Consider the following 20,845-nt stretch of genomic DNA (forward strand, 5'->3'; position numbering starts at 1 on the left):
ACTACAAGTCTTACGACGTTTGGAGGCTGGCTGTCACACTGAACTGCAGGGACAGATCTGGTCTACCGGGGGAGACAAACTGACAGCTGTGCACTTGGGGCTTCTGTACCTCCTTGCTGGTGCTCAGGGAGACACAATCGCACTGCAGTATTGAGGCACACAAGATGCACGACAGAGAAAATGGATGAAAAGTAAAGAAACATCAGTTCTGGACTCATTCTTCAAGTGATGGTAACAAGCTGCTATTAAAGTGGAGCTTTGTAGCGTGAAGCCTGCTAAGACACATTTCAGACTTGTTTAATTGTTTCTGTCTTTATCTTGATTTCCTGAAGAAATCTAGATTTTCTAGAAACAAACCAGGCTTATTCAGAAGAACTTGCAGCTTCCAGCTACTGCAAGAAGAAACACAAAGGGGGCCTATGGTTTGTGCCCCACCACAGTGAAACATTTTTCTTTTCTACGCTCTTAGCCATTAAAGAGCAACAAGAAGATTTAATTTTAAAATTACCAACTGCTAATAATTTTTGTCACACTAAATTTTTTAATCGCCAACACCAATCACAGCTTTTCCATTCCTACCAGCAGGACAGCCAGCACGTCCTCCAAAGCCTTCAGGCCTTCAGCTGGTTTTCACACTGCAAGGCCCGCAGAGCCCACAGCGGAGGCCGCACCTGCTTGGATGAGTGATATAGCTTTCTCTGGCAACGCTGAACGCCCAGAGACGCCGACCAAGTCCAACCCGTGGCTGCAAGGAATCCTGGCCACACGGGGGTGTTATTTCATAAAATGGCTGGTGTGGGGCAGCCTCCTTGGCCTGATTTCCACCCTGTACTACACTGTATTGCAGGCAGGGAAGGCCCAGTGTTAAAACTGCCAGGCTGCCACAAGCAACCCATGCTCCACTTCCAACGATGTTTGTGTGGGTGGCAAACTTCATACCTTTCCAACCCTGTGGTTATTAACAGCGCACTAAGGTGTACTGTTCCTTCTTAATTTCACTTGCTCTTAACTTGGAAATTGGAAATTTAACTGAAGTGGTCAAATGCTCCCCCATTATCACTCTGTCTCTCACGCTTTTTTAAGAAGAGCTGTGAACTGAAATTTAAAGGTAGTGCAACATTACTAATATGAACTAACAGAAGTGGTAGTTAGGCCAGTGATATCAAATTTCAATATTTCCATTTTTTTTTTTACTTTCTGGAGTTAAAAAAAGTTAAAATTTAACATTTGAAAAGGACCTCTTATTCAATGTGGACTAATAAGAAACAATTGGCTTTGCTTGAAAATTGGATAAATTCCACTCTTAAAGCCAACTTTCCTAAGCCACAGTCATAAAAAAAATGGGCTGTTTTTCTGTCACCTGCTCTTTATTCTTAGAATCACACCACTGACAGAGCTGGGCAGGTTTTCTTCTTCATGAAAGAAAGAACGTAACAGCAAAATTACATTTTGGGGAAAAGAATGCAAATGTTGTTTTTGGAGTTTGTAGAACAGACCTCTTCTACCTGTTTCCTATAGCACCTTTAACAGTCAGTTTTGACTCACAATTTCAGAAAAACGTCTCGTGGAAGCAAGGACCCCTCTGCAACCACAGCACCACATCACATTTTTAATAGTTCACTACTGTTCAGAGAAGAATCTGATTTGTAAATAAAATTATTACAAATAAATCTCATCTCTTCAAACTCTCGTCAAGGATCTGACAAGAGAACCTTTGGCGATGTGGCAAGAGAAGCTCTTGGTGATTTTTCAAGCGCTTGTTGATCTCTGATTGAAGGTCTTTCCCTCCCGTCAGGCTGGGACAGGCTGGGAGAAAAGGGAAACTGTATCTGTGTGTCCTTCAAACCATTCCCAATGGGAATCATGTCCCACTAGCCCTGTAGAGCAAGACTACGCCCACATCATCCTCACCCTGTGAGCACACAGGAAGCGTCTTGTTTGATTTCATATAGAACCTGACAGAAAGCACAGGTTGATAATCTGCATCGGGGCTGATCTGCTCTCTGCTCAGTAATTAACCAGCTGACTCAGCTCTCTGGGGAAAAGGAAAAGGGGTCCATGTCTGGCATTTAAACTAGCATAGTCATGTACCTTCAGCCTGCTCTGTATACTTTAGGTTAACCGGACATACTGAGACACTACAGGGTATGTTAGCAGAAGTCAGGGAAAACATTTCTTATACTCAAGCAAAGAAAAATACCCAGAAAAGAAAATCCCACCACTCAAGAAGTTCTAAACGTCTGCTAGAACAAAACAAATGTACCAATGATGAACATTGGAAATTAAAACCTGTAGAAAAAAAGCTCTAAAACTGTAACACTAGATGTGGACGTGAAAGCAGAGAATAAAAGCCATTTTCAGTTAGGTTATGAATGAAAAAATTGAGGGGTGTGCGGGATGTGGAGGGGATTAATTTTGTTTAAGAGCTTAGGTGCAGCTTTCAAAAGACATGCGATCTTTCTAAACTTAACCCCCATTGATATTTAAGTCCAATACTGAATTCACCCTATAAATCACATTTCAGGTTACAGACAATATCACTCATCCTTACCAGCTTATGCTGTTCTTCACCACTGGCAAAGTAAAAGTTGACATAAAAGTGAACATATGGCACTAAACCCTTTCTTCAATAATAATAAAAATTATAAATAATAATTATAAATATAAATAATAAAAAATGCAAGCAGTTGGTGCCAAAAATAGTTTAAACAGAAGAAACCATTAGAACATTTTATATGAATCACTTGAAAATGCATGTGTCTTTTCCCTGTTTTTTTAAAGTTCAATTTTTTTATTTGTGGTTCAAAGAGCTCACACCTGGCTGCGGCTTAAAGGAAGTTAAGATGAACACATTGAGAAAAAAAGTCAGGACACAAGTCTGAGGTGGGTATTGTTAAAACTGTTCTGAAGTTGCCAAGTCTGGAGGGATTTGAAAGGGCTTTTATTTTAATTAGATGAGTATAAAATCTAACAGGAAGAAATATGACTTAAACAGCCATCCTCTATTGCAACACCTGACATGAAATAGTTTTCTTAAGGAGGTATCACTCTCACCTACTGCAAATGTTTGTTACTGTACCCCTTCACCACTGAAATTTCAACACTCCTTCTGGACGCAGGGGGACCATCAGGAATTTTCAAACTTAAGAAAACCAACAAGGAAAAGTTTGCCAAAGGCCTTTGTGGTGGACACGCTCTGTTCTTTCCAAATGTTGGGGCGACAATGCGTTTACAGCAGCACAAGTTCACAGGACCGGAGACAGGACTGCAGTCATCTTCTATCTTAAGATATCATCTATGGTACCTAAGAAGGATCAAACTAAGCTTCTCATTATTTCAGTTTCATAATTTAAAAAACACACAAAAAATCACTTTTCATTCTCTGTTCCCCTAACGTTTCTCTTGGTTGACTTTAATCTCCTTTTAAGAAGCCAAAACACAAAGAGAATGTGCAGGCAAGCTAATTAGCAACACTTAAAAGGGAATCTGGTTCCATTGTTAGGAGCCTCTCACCCTCCCCGGTTTCCAGGACAACAACTTTGAGTGTGGCAAGGCTCATATTTGAATATTTTGGTGGTGTGTTTTGAAGCAGTGAATGAAGTGCCCCAAGACAATGCTAAGGGAAACCAAGAGGGTCCTCTGGCACAAGTAGTGCACGGGCCATGGTGACAAACACAGTGCCTGCTGGCTTTAATGCCTAGTCAAAAGTAGTTTCACTCTTGGGCCTGCTCTTTGCAGCAGGATCTGGCCAAAGCTTTTATGTCGTCTTCTTTCCTGTCTTTTTTTTTCCCTTCACAAGAGCTGAGGCAGCTAAAACACATGTCAATTAGTGTCAATTATGGCATCCAGTTCCTTCTGTGGACAGCGTCCAATAGGAAATGAGCTCAGGCTACGACCACGAGACCCCTTTCTCTCTTGCAGGCCCACAAAGTCCATCAGCTGTAAATGAGTTACTCTTCTTCCTGCTGCCCAGGGTGAGGACTTTTTTTAATGATTACAGAGAGCACTACCAGGTCACTGCTTCTATCCCTGCACAGTGAAATTATATCTTTCGGAAAAGTCATCACACCTTTTTTTATGACTATGTCTGTCATTAAAAGAAATGCAGGCCAATAAATTACGAAACTGTCCATCTGTTTAAAACTATTTAGTGTTTCTGCAAGCTGGCTGCTCGCTCATCGAAAGCTTTTAGAAAAGTACCTTCTCAGTGTTATGAGGCCCGAACTGCAGAGGCCATGAGGAGTGTTTTCATCTTTGCCCTTGAAGGAGTGGGCTCCATACCTCCTGGAGTCTCTGGACTTTAACAGGCAGGCTATGCTGTCTAACAAACATGTCCTTGTACCCTCTGACCACATAGAAGAGCCACCACATGTACACTGGATACTGGGGGCAGCACTGAAATCTTCCAACAGCCTTCTTCCACAACTACTGTTCACTCTCAGTAAAGAACCTTCAACCTTCCCGATGTCACATCTGTTAGCAAGCCTCAGACAAGCTCATTAGTAAACACCTTAGTTCAATTGATTTCTTATGTATTTTTTTACAGTTAAGGACAGTTATCAACTTCTGTATACAACACATGGGTATATGTTTTATCTCCCACCTACTGTGGCGCACACGAGACAAAGATAACTAACGACCAGTAAGCTACAGGCCTGAGCAGTCTTTTGGCCTTGTCTTTAGTCCCTGATCATTCGGTGAAGGTAACCACACAGTGCCCCCAAAGCTCAGCATTGTTCTAGCAGAACTAAACGGCTCAGGGGGCCCAAAATGTCTTGGAGGGTTATCAGGTGCATCCAAACTAAACTTAAAAGAGAAAGAATGGTTAACATTTCATGTTTATAGGTCTGATGGCTGAAATGATGTGAAGCTGAGAGCATTGGCAATCATGGTGGGTTTCCATCACAGCTCAGAGTGCTGCTAGTGGCCAGGGGACTAGAGGTTACCCACTGCTGCCATGGAGATGAGAACAGACTCACCGAGGCCTGTAGCTTACTCAAGAGAATCAGCCCTGAATACTTTTCCATGCCAGTCCCACAGGAATCAACTATCCAGGGAGGGCCTGAAGCCATATTCGAAACAGATAGGGGAGTATACAAACACTGCTGCAGCTTACTTCATTAAGGGGAACACTGGACTTCAAACAATACAATACATCTCAGACACAAAGTTTTTGACACTTTGTGATTCCTAGAACCTTGCGATGAAATGAAAAAAAAAAGTACTATTAACGTGACAGACCTTCTAATGGGGTTGGAGCTCAACTGAGAAAGCTACATGATATCATGAATGTAAAAGCTGTGCCTCCCTTAAGGCAGGCTGACAGGAGTTCCCCTTCGGCTACAGACATTCCTGACCCGGAAAGGAAATGGTCTGGTCAGAGGAAGAGGAGGGGAAAGGGGAGGCAAGAATGTCGGCTCAGTTCTGAGTGGAAATATGATTTCAATTAGTGACCCCTTTGTTTCTAAAATGACTGTACACCAAGAAGTGCCGAAAACCAATACCCACATAGCTAGACAATACCCTGGGCTCACTGTTGCTTTCTCAAAGGTTTCCCTTGGAAAAAGCCATAAATTATTTTTATAACCTGCTCATAAATATGACATTCCAACATTCCAGAATTAGGACTTGATGTGTGAAAAAATCATTAAATAAAGAATATGGCGTATCAGAGACCACATGTGAAAAGCATTACGCTTTATGCTGCATTTCTATACAGCACACATATACACATACTGTATTAGTGTGTAATATGAAGCTTTACCCTGCTGTTAAGGTGTCTTTCATACACATGAGGAAAGTTCACATTAGTCCTGGTTTCCAATATTTGATGTGCTTAAACAAAGCATTCAATAGTTACATCAAGTTTCATCAATACAGTCAGAGCTTTACATTAAAGTACATTAAATTAAATGCAATGTGTTTTAAAATCCGCAGTGACACTTTATACGTTCAGAAATTACACACTGAGATTATAGTCCCTTGTGAAAGATACATTTGCGTTTTTTCTGTTTGTGCTCTCCAAGAGTTTTCTTTCTTTTTCCTTTCAGAAGTTAAGCTCAGAAGTGCTCAGCAGAAAGAGAACCCAGGCTTTTTCAAGAGGGCTGCAGGAAGTAAGTGCACTGGAGGTCCCTTTGTATCACCACGGTAACAGCTGTGGGAGTTCCTAGATGCTAGGCAACACCCACCCCACCCCCCCGACCCTGCTTGACCTTTCCCCTCCTGCGACCCCTGTTACAATGTAACTGTGCACAATTAAATCTTGGAATGCTTTTAAGCAATGACACCTTTCAATGGACCGACTGTGTCAGATTTACTGGATGTTACTAATGGTTTCTACATGCTTGGCCCATCACCTTCCCTGTCTAAATGGGATATCATACCCAGGCTGAAACCCAAGTCCCCATCTTTTGTTCGTTAGCTTTAAGCTTTCAGAGGAAAGATGCAGTAATCCCTTTTCAAATGAAATAAAAGTTAACATTAAAAGGAACAGGCCCGCGCTCCTACAATCCCCCCTACCAGCACCAAACAGCGGTGTTACTTCAGCCTCACGGCAGCTCCCGGGTGAGACAGTGGTCACCGGCAATTGGTCAAATGAGCTTCATTTCACATTAGGACATGATATACCTATTACTGCTCATTGACTGCTTGGTAGAAGGCTATTTCACACACTTAATGAGGCCAAAGAGAGGCCAACTATATCCCATCTGCTGACTGTGGAATGCTTTTTGCACCATTTTTAACCCTACTTAACATTTCATATAGCGTCCTGGGCAACCTATTAGGCAGTCTAGACAGTTTTATATATAAACAGACAGAAAGGCCAACAGAGAAACATACACAGATACAGTACGATAGGTATAGGTAGGTACAATAGGTAGGTAAGTTAAAAAGAGATGGACAGGTACCCTTTTGTTTATATTCTACTGTCATACTGTCATCCAACCCATCTTGTTCTCAGGTTTCATGCAATGAAAGCAAAAAATGAGTCCTGTAGTGTCACTTTTTAAACTTCAAGTTCGACAGCAGTGTTACTGGTTTGTAACCTGATCTCATCTAGACTCGGAAATTAAGCGAGGCCGTGCCTTGTCAGTACTGCGATGAGAGATCCTCAAGGAAAAACAAGTTGCTGTGGTGATTGTGGAGCAGTAGGTGGCTCTCCTTCCTGACACAGAATGTCCAAACCGATGCTTCAATATGGAGAACAGGAACGCTCTGCTTTAGAACGTTGCATCCTTTAGATAAAATTGCAAACTAAAGTCTTGACTATTTGATCACTGAACATCCCTGGTAACTGTCTGCATGAGTAGCGGTGTTATCCTAATGTCCTGGCCATAATCCTGTCTGTCCTCCTTAAACTACCTCTTTAATTCAACCGAAGCAATGTTACACTTCTCCACCTGTCATGAGACTGCTGCTATGGAATGACAGCACATCAGTAGTAGATGAATTGGGTCGCCTCCTTCATGTAAAACAATTTATTTTCAAGCAAACCAGCTGTGCAGTATTGAGTCTAAATCAGATATAACTATTGAAGATGCTTTCTTTACAGTAGCAATAAACTGTAGCATAATTCTGCCATGATAAGGACGCATTTTCCACACAAGTACATATGCATAAAGAGTAGGTCACTGATTGCTAAATGACAGCTGAAGGAGCTGCCACTTAATGGCCACTAAACACTTAACGGCACACTCAGAATCCCAACATCTTCCCACTAAGGAAGTTCAAGGAAGCAGCCCCATAACTACCTCCATCGTATATAAACAATTATTCCAAGTTATTATTAAGTTATTCCAAGTGCAAATGCATCTGAAAACAAAGTGTTGCGGCAGAATCACCTGAAATGAATTTTCCGTGGACTAATTAGCTATTATCCCCCAGATAGGCTAGATGTGGTGAATGGGCTTCCTCTCATTTGTAACTATTCTTATATTCTTGACACTAGATTGATTTAAAGTATAAATAACAATTCAGTTGCAAGGAGATATCTTACAAAGTGGCCAAGGTCCTGTTCTGTGGTGAAAAGACAGCACTTCTCGTAGGGAATGAGGCAGTGTTTCAAAACCATGATTTTTTCCACCAGTTTCTCTGCATACGTAACATATCAATTATTCCAGTCGTTGGTGTGAGGAAGGGGACAACCTGCTAACTGGCTGCAAAATGGTGTCTGTTTCCTGCAACAGAAACAGGATGCACCTAAATCCAGTAGCTCAGTGTCCGCTGAAAACCACGTGTAGATTCACCTTGTACCTGTCAAGCACCCACTGGCAGGTCACTCCCTGCTATATCTGCAACCTGCCAATGCTCACTGTGATCCACAACCCGTGGCCCTACTCTTTTCAACAACTGTGATACTATCCCTTGAGGTTGTAAAGGCTGGGAGAACAGAATGTAAAGAGTGAGTGTGTGTGCGCATGTGCACGTGTTGGGGAGGCCAGACTGCTGCTTCTTCTCCAAGAAAGGCAGCCCTGGTCAGCAGACAAAGTGAGAAGCTCCAAAGTGAAGTGACATAGAGCAAAAAAAGAAGGTGGCTGAAACCCTGGCTTTCTGCAGCGAGGGGATAAAATTCTATTAGCGTTCCACTAGTGAGCACTATTAGTTTTTTTTCCCTCTCCTTTCTTTTTTTTTGCAACCAAAGGGTTTGCTGGTCTTAGGGGTGTGAAGCAGACGAGAAACATTCCTCATGGGGCCCAGGCGCCCTTTTCTGACACGTCTCAGCGTTACACTTTCTCTCTCTCTCCCTCCCTCCCTCTCAGCTGCGGATTTCTGCGCGGCTTCTGTTTGTTTGGTAAAGACTCCGGCTTTGACGTCTTGAGATGTCTGTGATTTCTCCAGGGCTCCCGAGGGGCTCAGGGAGAAACGGCTTTGTGTTCTGACAACTTGAGTTTGTGAAGAGGAGCTGAATGTTTTTTATGCTTGAGCAATTCTTGGCAGGGTGTTTAACCACTATCGGTATACAACAGCTTCCAGGTGAAAGATCCCGGAGACACAAGAAGAAAAGGAGAGACAATAAACAAAGAACGAAGACTTGGGGGGAAGGGGGTCAAACTGGAAAGAGATGTGGAGGGGTGTCTTTTGAACTCTGCTAGTTTGTATGTTCGAGGAAAACAAAAATCAGTCTGATATTCTGAAGTCTTTCTTCAGCACATGCACTGTAAGAAAGGACATCCATAAAGATTTCTAGCAAATAGCCTTTTTGGTTAAGTCCAAACCAAAGAAGACGACCAGAAAAGTGTTACAACTGTCCAAAACCACCAATTTAAGACAAGATGATTGTCTTTGCACAAGTTTATCGTCAGCAAACTCTGGAGACTCAATAATGTAGAATCCAGATTAGGGTGACCTAAGACTATAGTCAGCTATGTACATCACAGTGCTGCTTCGGTGACCAAATCTCCAAGCTATGCTGGAACACCGCCTTTTGCCACTCTGCAAGCTATAGGGGTTTAAGCGTAATAAATTACACTTAGTAAATCTTCCCAAGAATGCTTCACAGCCTCCTTAGCTATTTCAATCTATTGTTCATGAAAGAATCTGGCTTCCTGGGAGGCTTTTGAGAACAATTAAAAGCAGTAAAAATCATAACATGGGGGAAACAGTCCATCAGCTTAACTCATTTGTCAAAAAAATTAAAACTACCAAATCTGTTGTGACATCACAGGATATACTGCCATGTTGACTGGCACAGAACTATGCTATCTTAGAAACAGTGCAACTAATTCATTAAAAGAAACATTGTAAAACTACCAAATATTTACATTCATGGACCTATAGCTATTTTTACTAGCACGAAACAATACTGTCTTATCGCTCTGATTCTGCTGAAGGAAGCTTCTAATGTATTATCCCATATTCACCATGCATCTAATTTTTTAAGGCATGCACAGAGGCCTGAAGTGGTCATGGGCCCCTACTTGCACAGCTTTGCAAGCAAAACCCGTCAAAAAACAGGAGACAGCAGTGAGGAGGCCTCTGGCACAGTCTCTCGTTTCACACCAGGGATACACTGTCGTGAAACCAAGCTGGCAGTATAGGCACTCGCAAATCCTGTGACCGCAGTTTACACAGAGGCAGGCACCTGAACTTTAGAAAACAGAGCTGCCAAGTGCACCAAGAACCCCGAAACGTAAAAGGTTTTCGTAGATAAAAGGCAAAGTAAAACCAATGTTGACAGTCAATTTTTAACTGCTGCCAGCAGCTTAAAAAATGAAGGGAGGTTCATGCGAGACACCATTCCCTTTTTAACAACAACAGAAAAAGATGTTCTGTGAGGAAAACTACAGGAAAGTGCATCTGAAACGGAGTGCAGGAGACATTCCTTTACACAGAAGGTGTGGCAGCCTGGACCAAGCTACCCAGATATGATGACAAGACAGATGCCCCTATTTCTTTCAGGAAACAGTTGGATGAGATGATTGGATCTATAATTAAACGGGTTAGGTTGGCCAAATATAATTCTCTCATTTGTAACCTTTCTTCTATTCACTTCAAGGTTGTAAGACATTTTAAAATCACACTGTTCAGGCTAGCAAAAGTTTTACAAATTCTACATCAAAGCAAAAGCAAAAGGACAATCTGACTGTGATGCATAAACATTTATTCTAATTTGTTTTCAAATGGACACACGTGCTGCCACATGTGGAGCAGGCTTGTGTTTCTACTCAAAACGAGATACATCTCCTGCAGTTTCCTTCTTCTTTAGGTGAGTCATTCAAAGATCAAGCTTTAGTTTTAGGACTCTTAACCAATTTTTAAAAAATCCCAACTGTTAGAAAGATGTAGAAGAAAGAGCAGTTACAACATTCTTCTCTGACTACAGCTTATTTACACACCTCAGAGTGAAAGTATGAACATAAATGAACGGGAAATGAAAATGTTAACAAAAACAAACACAAACAAGACCTGTGTTGCTTCAGAGGAGAAACTAACAGCAGTAGTGCACTGCTCTCCTGTGGTAATCACTTCTAAATTACAGCACGCCATTATGTAGAAGGTACGTCACCTACTGTGTCACCCTGTGAGCAGGATAACCAGGAATACACCATTTCCATGTGTGTACACAAAAGCAACCCGGCAGGCAAAAACCCCTGGGTAATTTCATCCATCATGACATTCCTGCATGACTTTCCAGAACATGTTATCTAAGGCACCGTTGTGCTTCTGAGCCACAGAAACGTCACTGAGACAGGGTCCCCGGTGCCTTTAGGGCAGAAATAAGGCATAGCTATATCTTCTCTCCGCCAGTTCCCCCCAGTCAAAGTGCTAACACGGCACAGAAACGGCCGTGGAGCAAAAATCACAGGTAAGTGAGAGCTCGGCTGCGAAGCCCATCAGGTTATCTTATGCTTTCTGAGCACGGCAAACAGCATTCAATTCCGCGAGCGTCTGTGCTGAATGAACAAGTGTTCTCCTATTTACCGCCGTGTTTCTGATACGCAGTCACTCTCTCATTCTCCGCCGTTCGATCCCCAGGGGTGATATGATGTGTCACAGCGAGATATGCTCCTCCATGGCAGAATATACTGAAGGGCAGGAACATTTAGGAGTATTACACGGATGATTACTCCCTGGATCAAAAGGCAACAGGCTAATCATCTATTTACAGTATTTATAAAGGAGGAGAAAGACGGATGGACAGAATCAGAGATGCTTTACACGTGATAATTTCCCAGATCAATTATTATATTGGTTAGGTGGACAGCTGCGTTCACTTTCATTCATCATGTATGTCCCTCTGGCATTTCTGATTCAATTACAGACTTTGAAATTTTTTGTTTTTCTTAAGCAGGTAAACAGATTTGACACAAAAATATTCAGCCGTGACCATAACAGCAGTACCATGTTCGACATGGCAAATTTACTTGCACTGGGGGACCTGCCAGTTCCTCAATTTAATTAAAGACTTTCAGCCATGTGGCAGCATGCAGGTGTAGAAAACACTGAGTTAACAGAAGGGAAACTTCCTTCCTGATTTATGTAATTTCCTTAATTGCAATTAGCAACCTTCATTTCAATTGATAGAGTCTGTTACTTTTGGATTAAACAGGTGATCAAGTGTAGTCATCAAGCCTGCTGCCTTTTTTTTAAATCCTTCACTTGGAATGACCATTCCAGAAATCATGCCTGTACCTGCAGTTTGCATGTTGAGCCAGAAGGACTGAATATCAACGAAGGTCACCCATTCTTACCTTCTAGCTAGTCAGCTTTGATAGAACAATACAAAGATTTGACCACTATTTTAAAAGGCATGACACATGAATATGAGACAGGCCATGTGGCACAGAAGAAAATCTCTTAGGAACATCCAGACTCATTCTCAGGCAGCACAGAACTGGAAACTATTGATTGAAAATCCCATTTCACATGTGAACAATCCAAAAAATAATGTATCGCTGTAATTCTTAGGTTTTATAAGTATCATTGGATTACTGATAAACTGATTTTGGTAATATCTACATTTCTCATTCAGATTTCAATCATGAACCACACAGAAGAAACTAACTACCCATTCATAAATCTGTCAGCACCAAATGGTTTTAATTTTTTACCACCAATACAGCCTCTGCATTCGGATCTATGCTGGGCAGCACCCAAACCTGCAAACTCATTTTCATTTTTCATTCTTGCTCTGACCTGGTTAAAGAATACACATGGGCTGCTAAATTAAACGTTATTCCACATGTGACCAAATGTAATTTTATTTCCATCAAACAATGCCAGACAAGTTTTAAAACAGACTGCTGCAAAAAATATTCTGAGAGCAATAATGACATTCATCTGACTGTGCCACGGCAGTGACCTAACCCCTCAGGAATTAAGATGGAATTAGTCTAAGATAATTATAAATGTTTTAATGACATTTCCCTGATTTTATATTCCAAAGTTAAAAAAGTCATCAAAAACTAGTTTATCTTGAATGCGACTGTACATACAAAAAGGTAGACAGTTGAAAGATATCCACTACGCCTTGTCCAAATTGTCATTAGGATTATCTTTTCAATCCTGATCAGAAACATCAGCCAATTGTTTTTCTGATTGAGACGACAATCTGGCACAATGTCAGGAACTGTAATCTATAATCAATATCATTTTAAAGTAACTCAACACCTGGTAGTAAACAAAAACATTTATAAAAGTTGCATTCTCATTTCCCAGGTTTCGTCCGATTCATCCATTTTAAATAGGGGCTTATGTGACACAGTTTGCTTGTATGTCTGTGTACAGACAACAGTGTTAAAAATCTGATACATGCTGTGAACTAGAAATCTAATTTAAAGGTTTGTTGTGTATCTGCAGCCTTGTTTACCTTTTGAGACACTATGAGGCAAGTCTCGATTCGATCGTGGTGAGGATCTTAAAAGGTGGACTTCCCTCAAGAACTGTTTTTTCTACCACAAACAAACTAAATGTGATTTTAAGATAAGAAAATCTAGGAAATGAGAACATCCAGAGGGCAGAGGGCAGAAGATTCACAATGTTGAGCAGACAGTACATATTCACAAAAGCCATGGCATGAAAATTAGAGTGTCCACAACCTAATAACAGCTAAGCAGCACGTACTACCCATACAGCGTGCGTGGAAGAGAATCTGCTTGTGAAATGAATTCAGATTAAATATAAACATACTTTTTCATATATTTGCATATCCTACCACAGAAATACAGTATATATTGACATCCTCTGTCTACAGTAAAGTCATAAATGCATTAAAAGTTGTAAATATTTCTGGCTCTGGAAAAACTGATTTTTGGAATGTAAAAAAACAGTGAGACACACATTCTCCCTGGACAGTAAAAGCTCACAAAAAAGGACATCAACCTCACTGGTGTTCACCTCTGGCATAGTACATTCTCTGCGTATTAAACAGTCGGCACGGTAGTGCGTATAGTCATTATTCAAGGAAATGTGTCTCACTTTGATCCCTCTGTACAACATTTCACTGCTATATCTTTTTTCACAACACTTATGTCTGACATGGCCAACCACCCTTTGCACAACTTGGGTTCTTTAGTGACTTTACAATGCAGCTGGGACAAACCAGACACACACACACACCCCCATGTAGGGGGTCAATGGGTACATTCTTACCTGTTGCTGCTGGAGGTGCAGTAAATCCACAGGGCTCACTTCGCCATTGGTGTCACCGTTGGAACCGCCCTCTCTCCCTCCACTGTCCGATTGGCTGTTCAGGCTGCTGACTCCATTTTGATTGGAGGGGGTTGTTCGAATGGTCTCAGTTGCTGATTCTACCATCATCACGTGTCACCTAGTGAGAGACGCACAAAGAAGGAAAAAAAAGGTTAGTAATGACCAGTAATAAACATAGTCCTGCTTCAAAAGCTGTTCAGAGGTTCTTACAGGCACATGCAAATCTTTGAAAAAACAGCTCTTATCATTGAAATGTCTCCTACATAAGCTTCCCTCAGGATAATTTAGAACAGAAATTCTCTTCACACTCACACACCTCAGACCCAGGACCCACACCCAACTCCTCACAGCATCAGGCTTCAAAATCAAGGACAGTTGCGTTCAGCTTTTTTTGAAAAACTCAACAAAGAAAACTTACAAATGTCCCAACTCAAATAAATCCTCATTAACATTTGAGCCCTTTAAAAGAGACACTAAAAATAGCAATCAGGCATCGAAACAAGCCCTACCTCTAAATAGCAGAACAGCAGCAAAAGGCAAGCACTAGTTAAGCTAGGAGCGCACAGAGGCACACTGTATGGAATCTGGAAATGCAGGGGGCATGATGCAGAGCTCAAAGAGTATTGTATGATGGGAAAAAAGGAAAGATTTTTTTTCCAAGGTAATTCTTTTGAGTTTTGATCTTCTTTCTTTTGCTGTACGCAGTTCACTTTGTAAGTGAGGTTGGTGTATTGCAGTAAGTATAGGGAAACTAATTAGAAAAGGCAACTGCAACCAAAACAGAAGTTTTCCTCGCTCTTGTTTTGAAAATGCCATTCAATTACACGAAGATGTACTGACGGGCGCCAAGAACAGACTGGCAGCGTGGGAGAATGAACAGCTAAATATGAAAAGCTAGAATCTTCAGTAAGCAAATTGCAAATTCCAAATAATGACTACTGGTTTTTTTGCATTTTTTCCTTTTCCAGTTTAAAAGAAAGTTTGCATCTCACTACCATCACCGCGGCACAGGCAAACGGAATGTAAAAAACCCATCACCAACTGCCTTCTGGGAAATAAGAAAAACAAAGCAGCAGTAGCTTAGCCCCTCAGAGCACGGCTAAACAAACACCTCTCGCTTCAAAAGATCGTCGGTTTCTTCATTTTGAGACAGGAAACTGGGGATGCGCTACAATGCATGCTGGCTTTAAAGGTCAGGCATTCTACAGTGGAGGAATACCGCCCTTAAGAGCACTAACTGGACAAAGAAAATATTTTTTGAGGTAGTTTTGTTGGCTGGCCATAATTTCTTTGATCTAATCAGTCATGCAGGCTTTACAAAATATGGCACTTGCTACAATTAAGCTCAAAATAATTTGCTGCAGTTTTAAGCATTGGAAAAACAAAGCTATCACTGACAAAGAATGCTACAGTACACACAACGTATGACCATACAGGGGCAGTGTGATTTGTCTTCAGTAAAAACACACAGCTCAGCTTCTTTGTTCGCAGAGGAAAAGTATCACTTTGTGTTTTTTCTACATATGAACTTTTCAAGACTGCCCTATTGCCCTTTCAACTTTCAACCTGACCCTTACTCAGATGGATATCTTGCCTGGGTTGAAGTATAAAAGCACTTCAATTACAACACAGGACTGACACATGAGGTGCCGAAGGAATATGAAATAAGGTTCTTCCACAACAAAAATGCATTTGTACAGTGTGTCCTAAGTGTTTGAAAAGGGGCTGAGGCTGCAAGTACTTGTACCTTGTTATTTTACCCCCAACCGTTTCAACATTTAAACACTTACAGCACAAGATGGTTCATGATGATTCACAGAGTTTTAAAATCCCTTTGACTTCAGAATTCAGCAGCATATCTAAACCTTGAGAATAATGAATAATCACTGGTTTCAATTAGATTGAACCATACACACAGATTTCATGTTTTTTTGCCCATCGGAGAAGACCACTGCTTGCGAACAGACAGGATGGGGATTGTTTTAGGGGCAAATAGCAGGAATGACAGGAAACAATCACAACTAAATAAAAGGAGAAGCCTGAAAATTACGGTAATGCACTAAACTGAACCACCTGTGAAATATGTTTCCTTCCACCTCTCCTCACACTACTATCCTTTCTTTTCTTTCAGTTTCATCTTCCGGCATCAGCATTTATGTCCTGCCACTTTTTTATTGCCTTCTCTTCAATCTTCTGATTGTTTACTCAAAACTCCCAGTTGCAAGTTTTCTTTCGCTACTCTGCACCTCTCTCGTCTGACTGGCAATTCCTCTTAATAATCTTTACCTGTAAGAAAAAGTAGCAAGAAGAGCAGAAACACAGAGCTCCTCCTGGCAGGTTGTGACATTACCCGTTCAAGACTTGTCCCATCTTGCCATGCTCTAAAACACCTTCTAGTTGAACTCCGACCTCAAACAATACACACAAGAGTGTTTTTCACTCTCTAGGGGATTCTTCACCTTTGAACAAAATCACACATATTTAAGCAGCACGGGAAATCAAAGAATGTTTTGCTATTTTAATTGGTAAGAAAGATGCATAGGGCTGAACATGTCTTGACTTCGAGAACTAATTTAACGCCTATGGTATAAGAATTTGATCGGCACTGTCATTTTTACACATGCAGTGAAAGACAAGGTTAGTGGAATTGCCCAAGAAGAAATTTTTTGCAACACAAGTAGCCTCAATCTATTTTCTACACTTGAGCTGTGGTTGTCATTGCTGAAATTCGATAAGACCAGAACAGCACACTGCTACTACATAATCTGACTGCCCTGAAAGAGTCTTTGTTCACTTGTGCCAGTTTAGCATGCCAAATAGAGCACCAGGTTTGGAAGAGCAGGTGAAAGGCTCTGATTTAGACAAAGATGTTGACCGTATGCAGGACTCTTCTACTGTTACATCATCAGGTTTTTGTTAAGTATGTTGATATACTGTTTTTTCAATCTCTCTAAATCACTTTGTTGAATTCAACTACAGTTATCAAGTCAGCCTATTTTTCTGTGTTTAAAGACAAAGGCCTAGGCCAAGTCTTGGTAATGTGCACGTCTTGCACACTAACTTGCCAAAATGTCAAAAGACTCCACATCACACAAATGGGCTCTCTCACCGGCAGGACAATGAAGTTTACTTGAAGAGCACTAGACAGACAACATCTTTCTGGCCAAGAAAATCCCCAGATCTCATTCTTATTCATCAAATCAATCAATCACACTGCATTACCCTAGGCTCAAACTTGACTGAAGGCCATGTTGCAAGAACAATGTCAATAGACTGGGCTGTAAACATTTCAGAAACTAGTGGCACACATGCCTTATCCTAGACAAGCAGTTCTTGTTTCTTCCAGAGTTCCAGCAAATCATTTGATAGAGAATTCCCAATATTGTAGCCTTCGTAAGAGACAAACCCAGGCACTGACCCCAGGTTTGGAGAAAACAAAGAAGCCTATGTCAAACAAAGGCACCATCAAGCAGAACTGATGTCTAAAACTGGCCAAGGAGGGTTAAACTGGTTTACTTAATTTGGTCCCAACTGTATTTTAATAGACAAATTTAACATTGTTTTAGTTGAGGAGAGATGTTAGGTTAAACATAAAATAAAAACAAAAAAACCATTTCCCAGAGAAGAGAAATTGTTGAATGTCTGTTTTCCTTTGCACCAGCATGACAAAAAATGAGAGCTTTTCATTTTTTTGCAGATAATTCAGAGCCTAATATTGCCATGAATGCAGTATTCAAAGTGAGGATGAGTGTGGCCTTAGAAGGAGCATGGTGGAAGTGGTTTTGCTGTGCCAGGTAGACCTCTGACTGTGGCCTGAGAGGGTGTGGCATGGTGTTATGTAAATTACTGCTTTCTCTGCAACAGGTGGGGCAGATGTTTTGCTCCAAGGGTTGTGGGGAATATTCATACAGAGATCAAGTTCAGCTTAGCATGCCTGGAGGGAGGCTTGTGTAATAAATAATTTCAAGAAGTTGTCTTTTCATTGTTGTTTCTGCTTTAAGAGACCTATACATGAAAGAAGTTGAAAAGAACAAGCATAAAGACAATAATACAATAATTAATAAGAAAATAAAGTAATATGTGCATCTGCATTTCTCTTTCATAATATCATGCTTATCAAGAACCACACATTTCCAGGCAAGTTTCCAGTACCAGACTGACTAACCTATTTAACTACCTGTTGACTTCCATTCTTCAGTACAATAAAAAGGCTACAATAAAAACAAGGAGGGTAGCTGCGTCAGCATGCGTAGGCTGCAAAGGAACAAGTAATAGGTTTATTCCATGCTGAAAAAAAGAAGAAAGAGAACACAATGTTTCGGCCGTGGAGCCTTCTTCAGGTGTATTATTGACACCTGAAGAAGGCTCCATGGCCGAAACGTTGTGTTCTCTTTCTTCTTTTTTTCAGCATGGAATAAACCTATTACTTGTTTCTTTACAATGAAAACAAGCCTATCCATAAATACCTTTTACATATTTTCCATATAGAACAACACACCCATTAACCCCTAGCTCTGCACCTGGAAAGGCTGTGCTGAAGCAAAGGGAAAACAGCACAATCACAAAGAACATAAGTAAGGTTAGGGGTGAAGAATCAGCACAAAGTAAAGTAACCACTTAACTGCTTAATGTTTTAGTCAACAGACATGACTAAAGACAGACATGATATGTGGGGTCACAGACTCCAGACGGAATCCTTGTCTGTCAGGGTCCATATGCAGTCAGTCTGTCAACAACTTCTTGGTTTGCCTGTCTATTTAGTCCACTATCTCCAGTCCCAACAACAAGCCCTGAGCTGGGCTTCTGCTCTGAGCCCTCACTGCCTGAACCATCCGTCCAATGTGGAGGAATAAAGAAGAAGTATTCAAGACTGATCTAAACCTAAACCTCACTTCCACCCAACTCCCTTACAAAAGTAAACTGACAATTTTGGCAAATTCTGCATCCTCCCTTAAAAACGCTTTTCTCATTGCACATGTTGATGTAAAGAGAAATCCCTTGCAGTAGCATAGACTGCACATGGATTGTTTTGGACTTTTGCTGTGGAAAGAGGGTTTTCCAGAACACCATAGTCTACACCTAGAACTCAGTTTAGCAGTTCAATATTTCCAGCAGTTCACATTGTGGTGTTTAAGAAATGAAAATATGGACTTTAAGCCATGGGGCTGCAAAGTTACCAACTGTTTCTGAAAACACTTCAAAAATACAAAATTGCAACAGCTTCCCAGCATGTTTATGAAAATCACACCCTACTTCTTAGTCTCTCTGCCTTTGTTTTACAACCAAAAGAAATTCTGACATTTACTAAAATTTAAAGGAATTTTCCACATTTATTTCATGTTATTGTTTTAGTCTTTTCCAGTACAAACAGAAAATCATCACAGTCAAGAAACTGCAGCCTCCATTTCTCCTGTTTTGTTCAAATGTAAAAAGCAATTCACCATGTTAATAGCCCTTTATCATGTTAAGCTTTCTGGGGGAATATTGAAACAACTCCCAGAGCCAGTTTCAGCCTTGCGTCAGCTCAAAAGCACGTTCTTATTAATAATAGAAGCCCAGAAAACGAAATAACGTGATTGGAAGAGACAGCTGAGATGGTGCCAATGCATATCAGTGCTAGCCCCAGGCTATTAAAACAGTATCAGCTCCTTGTCGTGCGAACCAGTTTATCAGTGGCAAGATTTGCATACATGTTACAGAAGCCTTTATTTAGTCAAAGAGGACACTGGGCAAATAGTAAAAACACCAAGAGACAAGTAAAACGGCTGTAAATTTGAAGCTCGAATGATACAACAATGCCCAATACACTCCACTGGCCTTCTGTACCCTACCAGTGAAAAGCTTTCTTAGCTGGTGCTTTATCATTTTCCTTTACATCCTGTTGGTATGCAATTGTGAAATAATACAATACTAAAAAACTATCCATGAAGACATTAGTTATGTAACTGCGTTACATAATGTCTGGTGGCAAGATGCTTCAGTGATGATACCACAATCATTCTAATTGTGCACCATTTTGAAAAATCTTGCGTGATCTCCACTGGTAGCAACTGTAATACAATTAAATCTTTTTTGTCTGTACTGCGTGAAAGCTATCGGAGAAAGACATTTAAATACAAGTATTCTGAAAAAAGCCAGTCTTTTTTTTTTAATTTCAAATTTTTAAATTTATTTGATTACTAATGATCTGTAATGTCCAGTGTGTGGACAGTAAAAAAGCCATTCCTAAAGCCTTGGATGATCAACACAAACAGAAAAGGGAACGGCTCTTTTTAAAAAGTCAACCATTGAAACTAATCAGAAAAAGAAGAACTAAAAAGTTCTGTGTCAATCACCAGTGCTGCCCATGTGCTCTCTGGAAGGATGCGGCGTATTGTTTCAAGGATGTGTGGAAAGAGGGTGAAGGCAGGGGGACAGGTACAGACGGGGGGGGGTTGGAAGGTTAGGAACAGTACTGGTGTGGGTGGAGAAAAGGGGCACCTCTCCATGACTGTGTCAGCATCAGTGAGCACAATTCATGGTTTTAAAGCATTTCAAAAGCACCTTTTCCAATTTTTTCTGTTGGTAGGGGTGGGTTTTTCTGCTACACGACAGAATCTGGGAGGAAATCAGCCATGAAAAACAAAACAGGAAGAAAGGTCAGAGAATCTCTCCACTCCTGGGAGTCTACCTCCATTTTTAACATAGCCTTTTT

The 20,845-nt window shown here is 40.9% G+C and overlaps 1 protein-coding gene across 7 annotated transcripts in view; it reads right to left on the reverse strand.

The window, feature by feature from the left end:
- The window catches only part of foxp4 (forkhead box P4), a 135,450-nt gene that overhangs the window by 73,709 nt on the left and 40,896 nt on the right, over positions 1 to 20,845 (reverse strand). For 6 of the 7 annotated variants that reach the window (XM_088920944.1, XM_088920943.1, XM_088920942.1 and 3 more), the window contains exon 2: positions 14,092 to 14,269. In XM_088920944.1, coding sequence (XP_088777070.1) covers positions 14,092 to 14,259 — 168 coding nt within the window. In that variant the 5' untranslated portion in view covers positions 14,260 to 14,269. Of the gene's footprint in view, positions 1 to 14,091; positions 14,270 to 14,660; positions 14,715 to 20,845 lie in introns of those variants that run through there. The other variant, XM_088920941.1, reaches the window with a different exon arrangement.

Source organism: Atractosteus spatula, chromosome 7, assembly GCF_055471065.1.
Source record: "Atractosteus spatula isolate fAtrSpa1 chromosome 7, fAtrSpa1.hap1, whole genome shotgun sequence".
Classification (NCBI taxonomy): Eukaryota; Metazoa; Chordata; class Actinopteri; order Semionotiformes; family Lepisosteidae; genus Atractosteus; species Atractosteus spatula.